This window comes from Phalacrocorax aristotelis, chromosome 1 (genome assembly GCF_949628215.1).
Source record: "Phalacrocorax aristotelis chromosome 1, bGulAri2.1, whole genome shotgun sequence".
Lineage (NCBI taxonomy): Eukaryota > Metazoa > Chordata > Aves > Suliformes > Phalacrocoracidae > Phalacrocorax > Phalacrocorax aristotelis.
In genome coordinates, this window is record NC_134276.1 from 188569446 (window position 1) to 188586808 (window position 17363).

The 17363-nt window shown below is 38.1% G+C and overlaps 1 protein-coding gene across 4 annotated transcripts in view; it reads right to left on the bottom strand.

The window, feature by feature from the left end:
- DOCK4 (dedicator of cytokinesis 4) overlaps positions 1-17363 on the bottom strand; it is a 255013-nt gene that overhangs the window by 88853 nt on the left and 148797 nt on the right. For all 4 annotated transcript variants that reach the window (XM_075081064.1, XM_075081063.1, XM_075081061.1 and 1 more), the window contains exons 14-17: positions 8395-8519; positions 6745-6907; positions 5125-5231; positions 3497-3653 (exon numbers count right to left, since the gene is read on the bottom strand). In XM_075081064.1, the coding sequence (XP_074937165.1) occupies positions 3497-3653; positions 5125-5231; positions 6745-6907; positions 8395-8519 (552 nt within the window). The remainder of the gene's footprint in view (positions 1-3496; positions 3654-5124; positions 5232-6744; positions 6908-8394; positions 8520-17363) is intronic.

The following is a 17363-nucleotide window of genomic DNA, read 5'->3' on the forward strand; positions in this document are numbered from 1 at the left end:
ATTTACAAGTTTCTTTTTTGTTTTGATTCACCTGTGCTAGTATGGAATGATTTGGATTAAAAGAGATCCTTGAGTTGGACTAAGAGGGCTGGAGGGTCCCACACACACATCCCAAAGATCAAGGACAAATGAGATGTCTTATTATTCTTTCTGTCAGGAATTTTCAAGAAACAAGCATTACAAATCCAGTGAACTGAATTTGTCTTCTGGATAATTAAATGGACTTCTGCACTTCATTCTGTTTAAGCCTCAACTTAAGCTGAGGAGTAACAAGACTAGTTAGAGCTGTCAGTTCATCGCAGGAAAAATATTTCTTTACAGGTTTGCTGGAGGAACTTGGTGGGAAGATAGTTGACACTCAGGGATTTGTTGAGGGATTAAAAAAGAAAGAGAAAGGAAATGTCAGACACTCACTTCAAAGCACTTATTTCAAGGAAAATGCTAAGGAGGAAAGACATTGCTGAGAAAACATTAGCAAATAGCCCAAGCATAAATGACATGAATAGAAAATCTGACATGTGAATCACAAGGGGATGGGACAGCAATGTGTCATGTATTAAGAGAAAGGAGAATATTAAATTATCCCCTAAAATAGGCCCACTAGGAAAACATACTTTTGGAAGAAGTCAATGCTGCTGATAAATTTTGCTGAAGAAGAAAAACATTTCCAATGCCATCTCTTATTCATGATCAGATTTGTACATTAAAAATAGACTACACCTGACCTACAATTCCTACCAAACAAAACACTTCCCTTCTCAAAGTCCATCGTTTAAAGCCAAAGTGCTAGGTTTAAGAAAAGGTTTAGAACTGCGTGTATAAGGAAATGGTTTGGGATGATCTTTCCACCTCTCTCCTATAAATCCTGAGACATCAGAAATTGGCCTGGTATAGCACTACTGCACTTCAAAAGGAAAAAGCTGAATTCCACAACTGGCGGTCTGCATTCTTCTTCCGACAGGCTGCTTCTGTGGTTTCCAACACTTCCTCCAAACTGGGGTCACTGTGGAAGGCTGCCCCCTGTTACTTTTGTTTTATTAATCACCAGTTTGGCTTTTTTTAAATGCAGATAGATGGATTACACCTCTGCCTTGCAACAGACGTGCTGTATGGCATGTTGCTCTGCTGATGAACAGCTGCTTACCGGGGATGTGCCGATCAATGCTGAGAAACGAGCGGATGCCAACTTGCTAAAATATTCTGGCTTGCTGGATGGATCCTGAGTCTCTGGCAAGCAGAGATCCCTCCTATATGTCAAAAACTAAGTAAGACTGTATTGATATCTACTCGGTAGAAAAATATTATGTTCTTTTTCTCTCTTTTGGGTTTTTCTAGGATAATGAAATGTAACTATCCAGCTAAGAACGTAATATATAAAAGCTGGTATACTTTATTTGTAACGTTAACTGATAACTATCCAGGATCAAAAGCCAAGCTAAGGAAAAGGTAACTGGCACACAGATTAGATAAGGATGTGTTCTTATGAGATATGTTGATGAACGCCCAAGCTCCCCTAGTTAGAAGCTCTCTGAAAATTGTTCGGAGATAAACCTAAAAACCCCTCCAAAGTATCAAGGGTAAGGAAGTTATGAATCCCAACAACTGGGAGCCAGCCTCCTTCCCTCAGTCCCCATAATTTTAATAAGCATGAGAGCTGATGGCATGTGGGAACAATCAATGAGCGAATGACAGCTGAGTAAAATTTCCCAGCAAGCTAGTAAAGCTGTGGCATAATTCAGTCACACCCCTTACTAGTCTGGGTTTGGGGTCCTCCCCCACCCCATGGCCAGACCAACAGCATAATTTTCAGTTCATCTCTAGGCTGGACATTGTTGTTTGTAGACACAGACAGATCTGAGAACTTCAGAAAAATCTCCAAACTTAAAAACAGATTAAAAAAAAAATCAGCAATTTTCAAAAATACTAATACAAATGTTTACTAAAAAAGTAAATACACAGATCTTTTTACTCCTATATTTTTAATAAATATGTTACATTCTCTCAGGGATAACTGAAGTAATGCTCACATGACCAGATATCCACATGCTTTGCTCTATGTTCATTTTCTGAGCATGCAATAGATTTTGGCAAATTTTTGTTTAAAAGAATGGGGATTTGGAAACTCACCAAGATGAACTTCCCAAAGAAGATCCTTGGAGAAAATATGAGCCTGTCTATTGAAAATATTTCCACCCTCTGAAGTACTGCTGAAATAATTGTTAACTCTTTCAGAGCTGAAAAGGGGATCAATATTATTCAGATATTCTACACCCTCTTACTCAGAAAATGGTTAAAAAAAAGAAAAGGAAATTTTATGCCCTATTTCACACATCTATTTACATTAGGTACAAAATACTCCTGTACTGTGAACATAAATTGGTATTATAACCCCAGACAATACCACAACTATTTATCAGTGAGATACTTAAGTTCCGGACAGCACTTTCATGCATGTGTAAGTACCAGTAGATTCATGTGATTTCCTATATCAAGGCCTTTAACTGAAGAAAATTTAGTCTCTGATTGCCTATTAGCAACCTTTGGGAAAATCTTTTATTGGCTAACTTTTATTACTTTGAAGCTAATTGCTATGAGAATACAGAAAGGATGTGCACAGTGAAACAGACCACTTACTATTTGCACATAGTTCTATTCTGGACACTTGCTACTAAATGGTGAAAATTAAGATGAATATTTCACTTTTAAAAGCTGCTCTTGTTGTCGGTAAACACCTATAATCGATTTGCAAGCAATTAGCAATTTTATCATCGTACATATAAGAAGGGTAAAGACAGTCATTCACACACAAGAGAGTTAAGCAAGATCTTAAAACTGATAAACAGCTCAGAAAAAAGAACGTAAAACTGTGGGGATATCAAAGAATGGTCAGAAATACATTACCAAGCAAACACACAATATTCAGAAATTTGTGGAAATCTCTTTCAGTTACAAACCGTAGTTAATAAGGCAAGTAAATAAGAATTTTAAGAATTTAATGCAGAGCAAGGTAAATAATGCAAACACAGGTATTTCTATCTGCTGCTCCTTATACCCAGGGTATAAGATTATTTTAAGTAGTAGTAAATGTTTGTTGGCTTTAGGGAAGAGAAGAGATACAACAAAAAAGCAGTATGTGCCTAATTAAACCAAACTGCCACAGCCTAAAGCCTACAATAAGTATTTCATAAAAACTCTACAAACAAACAGATTAAGAGGTTTTGTAAAGCAGCTGGGTTTTGATAGCTGATTCCAAGAGTGCTGCATTTGATTCCAATATCATGTTAAGCTAAAAAGCATTCCTGAACTACTTAAAATCAGTGGTTTATCATGCTGCATTGGTTTCCATCTGGATATAAAAAATTATGAAGAAAACCAGTTTGTGAAATGGATAGAACATAAGCTATTTTTGAGTACATCCATGCTTGCTTGGCACAGAAGAGGCTAGCTATCACACTCATTCGAATTCATCATGTTTTAAATAATCAACATATCCTACCATTTTGTGTGAGTTTAGTGGAGCAGAGAAAGGACGTAATCCAGAAGGACTCTTTAGTGGTTTTTACTGTTTGGCTGTTGTTTCCTAGGAAAATTCCCTTTGAAAAGGGGAGCTTGAGGTAGCGACCAGAATCCTGAAGGTTTGTGTTTTCTTCACACTGTGAAAACAAACCAGTTAAAGTAACTGAACTGCACAAAAATAAAGAACCAAATCCCTAAATTACATGAATTATTATTGTTTCTCTGCCAGGAATTGAAGAATTATCACTATGCCTGTTGCTAATTTGAGATTCAACAAGGCTAAGTGCCAGGTTCTGCACTTCGGTCACAGCAAACCCATGCAACACTAAAGGCTTGGGGCAGAGTGGCTGGAAAGCTGCCTGGAGGAAAAGGACCTGGGGGTGCTGGTTGACAGCCAGCTGAACATGAGCCAGCAGTGTGCTCAGGCAGCCAAGAAGGCCAACAGCATCCTGGCTTGTGTCAGGAATAGTGTGGCCAGCAGGAGCAGGGAGGTGATCGTGCCCCTGTACTAGGCACTGGTGAGGCCCCACCTCGAACACTGTGTTCGGTTTTGGGCCCCTCAGTACAAGAAGGACACTGAGGTGCTACAGCATGTCCAGAGAAGGGCAACAAAGCTGGTGAAGGGTCTGCAAAGCAAGTTTTTTGAGGAGAGGTTGAGGGAGCTGGGGTTGTTTAGCCTGGAGAAGAGGAGGCTGAGGGGAGACCTTATCGCTCTCTACAACTACCTGAAAGGAGGTTGCAGCGAGGTGGGGGTTGGACTCTTCACCCTAGTAACAAGCGATAGGACGAAAGGAAATGGCCTCAAGCTGCGCCAGGGGAAGTTTAGGTTGGACATTAGAAAAAAATTCTTCACCGAAAGGGTTGTCAAACATTGGAACAGGCTGCCCAGGGAGGTGGTTGAGTCACCATCCCTGGAGGTATTTAAGAGAAGGGTAGACGTGGTGCTTGAGGATATGGTTTAGTGGTGGACTTGGCAGTGATAGGTTAGCGGTTGGACTCGATGATCTTAAGGGTCTTTTCCAGCCTTAATGATTCTATGATTCTATAATTTCGTTTTGGATCATAGTTTCATATCTGACATTGAAGTCTAACAAATTTGCCCAGGCTATGTCAAATGAATAGCTACAAATTTTGGTGTTAAAATCTAAAATTTATCTGGAGCACATCAAATCCTCTGAACAGAGATAAGGGTTAAATATGGAAACAAAAATTCCATAAAACTGAAACATCTCTAAAAGTGATAACATTGATTAGATCTGAATAAATGAGCTTGCTTGATTTTCCAACTTCAGCAATTCAGTAAGAGGGTATCATGGGGTTCACTTTGTGTTTTTTAATAGAATTTAACTTTGTAAAATCCATTATAAATACAATGTAATATATAATAGTAAGGCTTAGTAACACCAATGCACTGAAACACATACCTAGAATCAATTGCAGTTTGTAACAGGAAGTGTAATACTAAGCAATCAGCAATGGATACTTCAATGGTGACAAGATTATCACTCATTTGGTAATGAATACAGACTCTCTCAACATAATGTTTCTGGGCATTCAAAGTATGTTCCAGAGGAACCATTACAGCTAATGATTACTAATTCAAATTACCTTGTGTACAATGAGTTCATGGGTGCCATCTGGCAGAGTCCTCCCATTTTCCTGCATCAAGGGCACGAAAGAAAAGCCAAACAGCTTCTTCTCACCCTTTTCTTTTGCTGAAATACATATGTAAATGGCAGCACTTACAGTTAATATTATACATTTTAGACAAAATAAATTACTATAATACAACATAAGAAAGTACACCAGAAGCTATTTGCAACTAGTCAGACTAAGATTATCTTAAATTTCTTTTCAGATTTGCACATTATCTCCTCTAATGGTTTCTTTCCAATAGTCACCAAATACGCAGTCTTAGCAATATATAGAATCCTTGGAAGCCCAAATGAATGTATCCTAGCCAGTCCAACATGAAGTGAAAAAGAGGTTTTTTGTGACAATTATCCCCTATAGTAGCCTCTACCTACTAGTCTCCATTTTAGGTTGGCCTAGGGCTACACTGCACTTCTGTTTTCAAATAAGGCATCTGCCTCTACAGATATGACTGAAGATGTCACTGTTCCTTACATGAATGTTAGACAGCAGATAACATCTTCAAGCTTGGATGCCTAAGCTCAAATTCCAAAACTAATCTATTACCTAAATATAAAGCAGACTACAAGACACTGAGATGGCACATATTTTACTGAAGCCAATGATGAACGCTTTTGAAAATCAACCAATTTTTCATCAAGTGTGTGTGTATATATATATATGACTTTTGAGTCCAGGTTTAGCACAGCTGGGGTGGTGTAGGCAACCATAACAAAAATATCCTACTTTTAACTGCATGGGAAAGATTGTGCAAAAATGTATCATCTGAAACATACCACCAATATTTTTCCTTTGCTACTTCATAGCGTAGAAAAGAAATATTGAAACAAAATCAAAGCAAATTTCTACCTGTTTCTTACATTTTGAAGTTTATGTACCTGAAATCCTATTATACTATAATTTACTGTGTGTGCCACTTTCCACAAAGGCAATCTAAATAATCAGATCTTGTTATAGCTACATCACCAAAAAGCCAAACAACAACAGCAGTTTAAAAGATGAACATTCACCTTTCTGTACAAGCTTGACAGCAGTCAGCACCATAGCTATGAAACCTGTCTTACATACCTTGGTATGCAGAATGTGGACCCAGACCTCAATTTTTACCTCAAAATCATCCGTAAATTGTTCAGAATGTTTCAAAAACTTTGGAATTTTATTTTATAAGTTAAAAAAAAAAGCAATACAAAAATGATGTTAATTGACCATGATGTATCTACAACATTTCCAATTGGTTGGGTTGCTAAACATGTACTAAGGAATGGGTATAATTTTGGATAATTCACCAGGTAAATTTGAAATTTGTATTTTAAGTTTATCTGAAATTCTGTTTACATTTGCAGCTGCAATGTTGTCTATTTCTATTACATAAAACCAGACTAGTTTCTTCTGGTATTTGTGCTTTACCAAAGCACTGAGTTCCACCAAGAAGAGCTGCAAGCCTGAGAAGTTGTGTCATGAAAGCATTACAAAGAAAGTTCATGCAGCTGTCTTTTTCCTGAGGTATTACAGAAACTCATGTGCTGACTGCAGCTGTAACAGAGAGGACTAGCAGAAGTCGTGAACAGCGCTTACTGGAACAGTGCCGGAATTCACAGCGGATGTGTGCTCCTCTGAATTTGTCCACAGGAATAGGAAGTTTCAGCAGCTCAGCCCATCTGGGACCATTGTTATGATAAAGCACAAAGGAATGGTACTCGCTGGCTGGTGGCTCTCCAGAGCCAAATGAGATAAAATCCTAATGAAGAAAAAGTATTGATTAGAGATTAAAAGCAGATCAGTTCACTTGTAAGACGTCATCAAGGACTGTTCTTACAAGGAAGACTATTCAATATTCATATAATAAATGCCACATATAGTATAACGCTCAATATCTTTAAACCTGCAAATACAGCAGCATTTTGTTAATATTTGCTGATTAGAAAAAAATGGCAAGAATCATCCACCCAGATGAGAATCCAAGTATTATACAGGCGTAACTGGGTGATGAGGAACGTATAAGCAACAAATGTGATGTGGAGTCCCATGACAGCACAGTCCATCCAATGGTATGCCCAAAGAACAAACAAGAATGTAACTGAGACAAGAACAGCCCAGGCTCAAGATCTTTAGTCCTCTGAATAAGGCCTGTAACCCTGCTGTTATCAGTGATATGTCCCAGCCTTAAAAAAGAAAAAAGTCTGGATTCCCTGGTTAAGAAGAAGCAAAGTGCTGGTTGCCTTTGCAACACCTATGACGGTCTCTCCATAGCAAAGTAGGCAAATGGATTTTTCCAAGTCCTGATTTGGGGATGCCTATTAATCCTCTGTGAGAACAGCAAGCTGTAGCTTTTGTCCCCAGCAATTATAAGGGATTACCTTTGCATCTCAATATCCTTTATTTTTTCACATGTACCTATATAAAGAGATACACACACATATATGTCTATAAAAACATACATAAATTGGATGCCATCCATTTATATGCACAATCTCACTTCACATACAAGCGCGCACACACAATTTGCACCTGACTATTTGTGTCAGTCTCTCTTCATTTTGTCACCCCACAGCCCTCAGCATCATGCAAAACATGTGAAAAAAAAGTACTTTCAAATAAAAGGAAAAAAAAGGATGCTAAATAGATATGGAAAAGGTTGAAGGTGAAAAGAAATCTTTTGGAACAGGAGAAAAAATATCTGATAAACAGTCATCTATTAATAATTAAAATATAAACCAGAGCCTGTTTGTAAGCTATCACCAGCAGTGTACAACCAAATCTGAAGAAACATTAATTTATTCTTTTATTGATACACAGTGGCAATTTTTCCATCAAGGATCTCTGATTTATTAAAATAAGACACAACATTGAAATGATCAAAACATCTTCTGTATATCATGAGGAAATGGATACCTACTAAGAAGAATTATTATAAAATAAAAAATTCTCCAAAACGTGATCTTGCTGCAACATTTTCCAGCATCTTAATGGAATCATTAGTTATTTGGTTGGCAATAATATGTGTTTATCTGAATCATGTAACTGATCACAGAAATAAAACAAACATGCGTTTTATATGGGTTTTAAGCAAAGTGGAAATACTTTGAATATCTAAAGACTACAAAAGATAAACAAGACCATTCTAAAGCAATTTGTACTCTTCAAACGGTGCCACAAAAGATGATTTACATCTGAAAAAGTGTATCAAAATTAACTACAGCAAGGAAATACATACAAAAAATATACCTTTAAAATTTGACCACTGCTGTCCACGACATGCATTGTCACTTCCACATTTCTGGCCACACTTTTCCCTCCTTTCTCAAATTCGCCTCTTTCTACAGTGATATATAAATCATTCCTCATTTCACCTATAAAAAAATCAAACCAAACCAAACACAAAGTGTGCAAAAGTCAGTTCAACTTCCTTACTTTTTGCTTTTAGTACTTTAGTAGACTTGCATCTTCTCTTCCAAACAGAAGATAGTACCACACCCTCAATTTATCAGAATTTTCAGATTTTAAATAACAGTTGCTGTCATAAGCCAAGAAAAGCTTCATCCCTCTAAAAGCCCGAGATTATCTGCCATATGAATCAAATTCTAGGGACTTCTACTCATCTGTTAGCTCTTTTTGGTCTTTACAGTGGCAACTCCAGCTATAGCGAAGCTGACGTCTAGCTTCACCTCATTTCATTCCTCTTTTAATCTAAGGCAATATTAAGATATTTCCTTTCATTTTTAGTCTTCACATTTCTCTGTTTAATGTCTCCTTGAAGAACTGATTACAACATTACATCTTTTTTTACATTTAATCTCTAAAGGAAGTGTATTACTTTGAAGAAGCAAAAAACAAAAGGCTGTTGTTCTTCCCATCAGAAGGGCAGGCTTCCCAGATCACTAGCATTCAAATCTGTCATTCTGATCTAAAAGATCTCAATATATTTTACATTGACTAGGTGTTCCAAAGTTTTCTAGCAAAAAGTTAGCTTAGCTTATTTTTTGCTTTTTGGAAGGGTTTCTGAGAAATTAAAATCTTCATCAACGCATTCGAACTACAAATCCAATACAGGCACTACCTAAGTGTTACACAGAACACAAGTTATTAAATACTGCTAGCATGTTGAAATTGAAACTCTTTGCATGTTCATACATTAACATACTAAGTATTCTGTCAGACCATAACCAGATCTTCTGGATGACATCAATGGTAATTTTATTTTAGTTTGAATCGACACAAACCACAAACTGTATAGTTGATGAAAGGAAGAAAGATTGTTTGGCAGTTGTGGGAGGACAGGGGGAGAAGCAGTCCTGGTGGTGACTGGAGTGCCATGGTAGGGAAGCCCCTGTTCTGTTTGAAGATACTAAATCTGTTTCGAAAAAGTGTAAACTAATTTAGCTCTGGACAAAAACACTACTAGGACTACCTGAAAGCAATTGGACTTTCCTTGTGAAACACTAGAAAAACGAAGGATGAACAGCATCATAATTAGGAGCATCTTCTAAAATTCTAATTTCTACATTTGTGGGAAAAAGAAATTGAAAATGTGTGCTTTCATCTAGTGAAATTCAAGTGTAGCATAATGGGAATATCCCCTTTTAATAAAGCAGATTTTCACTGAGCACTGGTGAAAAGAAACCTAGTATGACAGTTTTGTGTATTTATAGGTGTACCACTTAGAAGTCAAACATGAGATGGATACTTGTACTGTGGGTAAAATTAATTAAAAGATACGTCACTGATAAATAATTAGTGCATCTTCAATTTCTGGCCTCATTTTAAACTACAAGCAGATTTTGACCTGCTTGAACTTTCCAGGATACTCTCCAGTGATTTTTAAGTACCAGCAACAATGGTCTTGCTACAGTCTTCTAATATTTTTATAATATTATTCCATCACTGTATGCAAAATAATTAAATGATTCCTCCAAAGCACAATCTAAACCATTGCTAAATAGAGGGGAAAAAAGGTAAAAGAGGAAACTACTGTATTATCAAGCCCTCAAGAACCATGCCCATTTAAAAAAAGGAGGGAAATCTGCTATTGTATTATCTTATCAATTATCTTCTGAAACAACTATGGACAGAGGCTAGAGTACAGCTAGACAGAATGAACAGAAAAAAATACCAGCACCAGATGGTATTCACTTAAGAGTTTTCTGTGAAGTCAAGGATGAAAGAGTGGAATTACTAATAAGTGTGTGCAATCATTGAATCAGCCTCTGGTTCCCGGAGAGAACCAGGTTCAAAGTAAGCAAAAGGTGGTGCTTATTCAGGTAATGGACAGCAGACTTGCAAAAAAAAAAAAAAAAAAAAAACCCCACAAAAAAACCAAACACAAAAAACCCACCAAAACAAAAACCAAACACAAACCGAAACCTTCCAAGGAATCTTGTGAATGTCAGAAATATAAGGGTTCAAGGGAAGAATGGAGAAGTTGTGGACAAAAGATCCACTAAAGGATATGAAACAGACAATCATAAGCAGTTCAGGAAATCCCTTGAGCTGAAAATAGCTGGAGGCTGAGAGAGCATGGCGGTAATTACCATACATGCATATATGCATGCTCAGTTCTTACTCTTCCTTACATGCCTGTTTACAACACTCAAGCTAGATGGGCCCTTCATCTGAATTAGTAAAGCTGTTTGTATGTTTATTCATGTCACAAAATTACCCTTAAAACTAATAGAATCTGATTATTTCCACATTGCAGTAATCTTTTATTATAAAAGTTTTAGAAGCTAGTACAGTATGGTTCCCAAAAAGCATGCAATACGTTGAGTCCTTGCTTAGCGTACACTTATGCTAGGATCGGTTCTAGTTGGTGCTGGCAGTTGGTCACTTGCAAGGGTCTTACATTCAGAAAAAAATGACAACACACAACAATACGAGAAGCTTTGTTATATAACTGACTTGAGCACACGACTTGTAGTTGCAGCAATTTCTCTTTAAAGATTAACTTGAATTCTACATGCATCAGTCACTATTTATCAGCAAGGAATTATTTCAATTTTCCACGGGGTCTTCAGAGAAACATAACCAAGTAACCGTTCCCACGACAAATTTCATGACCTAGCCCAGATGAGACTCAGTGAAAACCATATTTTTTCCTTTTTAAATAAACTGTACAGGATTTAAATGAAAATGACACTGGAACAGGTTGCACAGAGAAGTTGTGGGTGCCCTATCATTGGAAGTATTCATGGTCAGGTTGGACGTGGCTTGGAGCAAACTGATCTAGTGAAAGATGTCCCCGCCCGTGGTGGTGTTGGGGGCAGCGATGATGATCTTGATCTTTAGAGATGACATTTAAAGGTACATTCCAACCTAAACCATTCTATGATTCTATGCAAAAACAAGCACTTGTAAAAGAAGGAATTAGAGCTTCATGTAAGTTAAGCAGGCTTTCAAAAATGGTGTCTGCATTTTAAGGTTTTTAAAAAAATCCAAACCCACTGAGTTTCACCTTTTTAATTCCAGAAGAAATCAAATCACAAGGAAAAAAGACACAGGAGCAGGATGTACTTTCACAAACACTGTCCTGTTCTCCCCTTACAGAACCTTGGCAGAGGTTGTAATCAGTGCCATGAGAAGATAGGTCAGATTAATTTTGTCCTGTTTCTCTTCCATTCAGGAAACTCTACTCTATTTTCAATGTCTCAGAGCAAATGAAGACACGTGGGTCACGTTACTGAAAGAAAATGCCAGATTTTCTCTGATATCATGCAAGGCAAATTAAATCCGAGACTAAGCCTCTCATGCTATATGAGGAATAACAATGTTTTATATTTAAATGGATAGAAAAGCAGGAGAGATAACTGAAACAGACTGGAAAATTAATCAAAAAGAATGTAAACTATGGGCTATATATCAAGGGCACAGTCTGCATCAGGCAAATATAACAGCAGCTTCCTTTTCTCAAAGTATGTGGCGTATCTGATGTTTTATAATCTTTACAAAAATGTAGGTTTTGGTTTAAATTTGGCCTTGTGTCTGGATTTGTACTCACACATATTTCACTTTTGGTTTAAAAAAGATCACTACTTGCAACCAAAATGTAAGAAAACCAACTATGTTGAACTTGCACAGTTCAGATAAGTGTACTGGAATGTTAAGAATGGAAAGCCATGCTCCTGATAAATCTTTGGCACAATCTTTATATGAACATATATGAACTCATAAGATCAAAAAGTCAATAGGAGTTAAAATCAAGCACAAAGCCTTAACAGAAAATAGCTGACTGTAAAAAAGAAAATGGATTTGGAAAGTAAACTTTGTTCTGGAAAGGAAGGAGGAAAGAAAAGTTATAATAAACACTTAGACAAATATATTTGGATCCAATTTTTAAAAAGTATTTCACTCTCAATATATTGCTCTGGTGATATCTTGATCACTTCTACTTCCTCAGTGTAGAAATGCCGTTGCTTCAGTCTCTCTTAACAGAAATTCTCTCTCCAAAACCTGCGATTGTCTGTGTAAAACTAAGAGCATTCCAGTGAAAACAATTCCAACTTCCTCCATAAAGTATTCGAACATCAACAAATTGTTGAATTTATCTCTCCTCCTTTAACTGATCTTTTCAATTTCTGGCAACTGCAATTACACAATTGATTACAAGAATGTACACCACTTTTCTAAGGGATCTTTGCCTTAACCGTTATACCAGACAGATAATTCTGACAGATTAAATCGTCTGTTTTCACTAAGGGGGCAATTACAGTGATAAGTAGCATGGAAAGGGAAAGTCCTGCTCAGTATCTGAGTTCTGAGGCAGACTTTGGTGAGTACAAATGGTATCTCAGCTAAAGCATCTGTATGAATCAGGAAAATCTCTCCCAGGGGTATGTGTACTGAGATTTTTACACAGTCTTACACTTGACAAAATGTGAAGAATTTACAGAGAAACAAGAGAGGCACACCTTATACAGTACAATACATCAGATTTTAGTTACTGGTTGAAAACATGCCTATAGGATTGAACCTCAATCGGGTATGATGAGACTTTAAACATAATGAAAAAAAGCAACAGATTTATTCCCGTTTATATCCATGTTGAGAAATACAAAATCCTCTTCTCTAGGTCTGTCTCAGTGAAAACATCCAATGGTTATTTTCAGCATGAAGTTTGGTACAGGAATAAGCAACTGAAAACAATAGGAAAAAATGATGCTCAACTTTAAGCTGGCAAACCTACCTCTACATATAATGAATTTGTGTGGTATGAAAGATCTAGAACATTTGAAAGCATTTCTTTCAAAAGAAAGGGCAGCTAATTTTTACTTGTTCTTATGGAGCATCTCCATCCCCCAACTCCTGTTGTGACAGTTTCTTCAAGGTTTCTGAATTCACCAGGGCTTCTGGTCTGTGCAACAAACACGTTTGTCAACATCCAGTTAGTTACACTGTTAAACATTACAGGGTCAAACCCCATTATAAGTCAGCTTTGTCTAGGACTGACATACAGTTTTCTGGGTAAGAAAAGACTGAAGAATGGTGAACCACAGACACTAAGATCATTAAACATGTTCCGTGAAGCTAAACCACCTAGGTCTCCTTAGATGCAAAGAGTATTTCTAGACACGTGGGTTACGGGCTGAGTCAAGAGAAGCTGGAGAAAAGCAAATTAAAGAATCCATGTGTTTCACTTCTATGTTGTCTGAATCATTTCACTGCTTAAAAAGCTGCTAATCTTGCCACAGCTACCTTCTAGCCACTATCCCAATAAAAAAACGAGGTTAACATGTTACAACCAACCGTAGGTAATGCAGAAGGTTGTTGTACGTTGGATGTGAAATGACAAACTACTAAGAAAAAAAAAAAAAAAAAAAAGGCTGGTGTTTGTCCCCATGACAGTAGGAAGTAATAAGCTGTCTCTTCTGTTCGTCTGTCTCAGAAGAACTGTGGGGATCAAAGAGTGTATCTAGGAAAGCTGTTTGTTCTTACTTCAGACAACAATGCAATGTGTTGAAAAAGGGTATCAATATATTCTGTCCTAATTACAGACCTGACCCATTAACACTAATACTTCCGCACTACTCAGAACCCTATTATTTCACCTATTTGGCTAATCAAAATGAGGTTTTTAAATATTAAAAGCTACAGACTGAAACATTCCTACAAGAGCTTCTACTGTGAAGTGAGGGCTAGAGCTATATGGAAATTAAAGTTCCATAGAATTTAACAACAACAACAAAAAAAGTAAAGCTGCAGTGATGCAGACAATTATACAACCTTAACTTTCCCATGCAGCACAAAGTGTTAAGTGCATATTCTGCAGGGACATTTACTCTGGTAAGTGAATTTAACTGTACATGGAAGGTGCTGAATTGAAATGTCTGGACTGCTAAATCAAAATGTGTACAGCACGTCATTGGCAGTACCTGCCTCTTCATATGGCCCTGCCAATACATTTCAGCTTTGACCTGGCAAAAATATCTTGAAAGCTCTATTTATAGGCTGAGAGAGGAAAAACTCCAAACCCTTCTTGCCCCAGATGTAGGTGCTAACCAGGCACATGATAGTTGAAGGTTTCTGACCTAAGAAGAAGCAGAAGAAGCTTCATCACTTCACTCCAAGTATCAATGAAGTATCCAAGGGCTGAATGGAAGTGGAGGACAGAGAACTGATCAGCATCAATTACATGGAAGAGGCAATTGCAAGGAGCAGGAGGAAAGGCCAGTTAAAGTCACAAACCAACCACAAGACAGACTGCTGGAGGACATGCTTAGCTAATGGAGGTCAGCCTTCCTGAACCTGCCAACTATAAAACACAAATTTTAAATAATCAGTAAAGAGAAAAGAGCCAGGAGCAGTTTGCAGGTTGGAGATGACACTGCACGCTCAGGGGTCCTCCCTCTCCACCAGGAGTTTCATTATGGGATGGCCCTGCAGGCTCCCTTTCCTTCACTGACAGGAGACTGCATCATCACTATTCAGGACCTGCGTACAAGCACTGGTCTGTTGCTGCTCATGGGGTGTACCCCCAGCTATGGACCTATGTGCAAGCGGCCCCCAGCTCACATAGGCTTGAATGCTCCCACTGAACCTCAGGTAGCAAGAACAACACAGGTGCTAGTAATTACAAGGTCAGTTCAGGACAAGCATCAGGAGAATGTTTGTACGAATGCATTGTTTGTTCTTTTATTTTTCTAGAAACATTTGTACCTAACCTAACTGTCAAAGTAATGTTCCTTCATCACAAAACTGTTTTTAAACTTACACTGGGGAAGCTGTGTTACAACTGCAACACAGATATTATAGCAACAAGACTTCTCTCATATTCCAACTGCATTTAGAACTGTAGAATTTCTTGTAGCATACAAAAATGGAACAAGGTTTTCAAGCTGAAGATAGCTCTCAAAGATCAAAGGTAGCTGTCTGTTAGAAAGAAAAGAGAGTTTAATTTGCCAACTATTCTCAAAAAAAGCTTTCTAGTGAAATAAATTCCCATTTGATTATTTAGTACTGTAACAAAACACAGCTTGACTGTATTTGAGCAAGATAGAATCTCTGATAGTTACAGCTCTCTGTGTGCAAATCTAAACTGTCCTGACAGCAGCCACTAATTTAAAAGTAATTACACAGAACTCACTAGGAGCTTTTGTTAGGAGCTGCTTTTTCTGAAAGCTTTACTCAGAATTACAGGTCCTTTAGAACCATGAAAAGAGCAGAAAATATTATTTGGTTTCAAGAAAGTTCCTGATCATTTACATCCCTGTAAAATACAAGCTAATGAGTTGCTTTGTTTTATACCCCAAACATGACTTGAACAGCTCTTAAAACAATTTCAGTTGTAGGGACTGAAAAACCTCTGGATGTGGCACAGACAAAACAGTATTATCCAGGACCTTGTGGATGCAAAATGTTTTAGAAAAAAGCTCCATAGAATACTTTGTAGAATGGGACAAGAGCTGTGTAGCTACTGTCAGTGGCAGAATCTCAAAAAAACACGTAGAAGGTGATTTTAACTTGAGGAGAGGGCTAGGGACCCATCTTGTCTCCTACCCTTTGAGTCAATCCGTGCTATGCCTTCTAGCCGCTAGGATATTCTATGATGTTACTATCCAATCTGATATCCTGACAATAACAAGCAAAACTGGAAGATAAAAGGCAAGGGCAGGAAGTCTTCCACTCCCTTTTTAGCCCAGTAAACTTGGAACTGGCACAGCTGAAGTTATAAGAACAAGCAATTTACAGAAACACAGGGAACATGACAGAAAAGTTCAATTCAAAAGGAGGTGGCCCTTTGTCTGGGTGACATAGCACTGACCACCAGCACGTAGCCTAAATTTCAACAAGTTGATCATACTTGCAGTAGTCACAACCTGGAGCTTGTAAATACTTTAACCATCAAAATATATGCATTTATTAATATATACACTTTGCAGGGGCAGAAGAGATTAAATCCTGGAGTACTGTACCAATACTAAACTCTTGCTAATGCCTTTTTAGCAGTTGAACTTTGATGATTTCATAGAATCATAGAATGCTTTGGGTTGGAAGGAACCTTAAAAGGTTATCTAGTCTAACCCCCACTGCAACGAGCAGGGACATCTTCAACTAGAACAGGTTGCTCAGAGCCCCGTCCAACCTGACCTTGAAAGTTTCCAGGGATGGGGCACCTACCACCTCTCTGGGCAACCTGTTCTGGTGTTTCACCATCCTCATAGTAAAAACTTTCTTCTTTATGTCTAGTCTGAATCTACCCTCTTTTAGTTTAAACCATTACCCCATGTCCTATCACCACAGGAAGTCTGTCCCCGTCTTTCTTAGAGTCTCCCTTTAAGTACTGAAAGGCTGCAATAAGGTCTCGCCGCAGCCTTCTCTTCTCCAGGCGGAACAACCCCATCTCTCTCAGCCTGTCCTCATAGGAGAGGTGCTCCAGCCCTCGGATTATTTTTGTGACCCTCCTCTGGACCCACCCCAACAGGTCCATGTCTTTCCCATCTGAGCGCTCCAGAGCTGGACACAGTACTGCAGGTGGGGTCTCACCAGAGCAGAATACAGGGGCAGAATCACCTCCCTCAACCTGCTGGCCATGCTTCTTTTGATGCTGCACAGGATACAGTTGGCCTTCTGGGCTGCAAGTGCACATTGCTGGCTCATGACCACTTTTTCATCCATCAGTACCTCCAAGTCCTTCTCGGCAGGGCTGCTCTCAATCCCTTCATCCCCCAGCCTGTATTGACATTGGGGATTGCCCCAACCCAGGT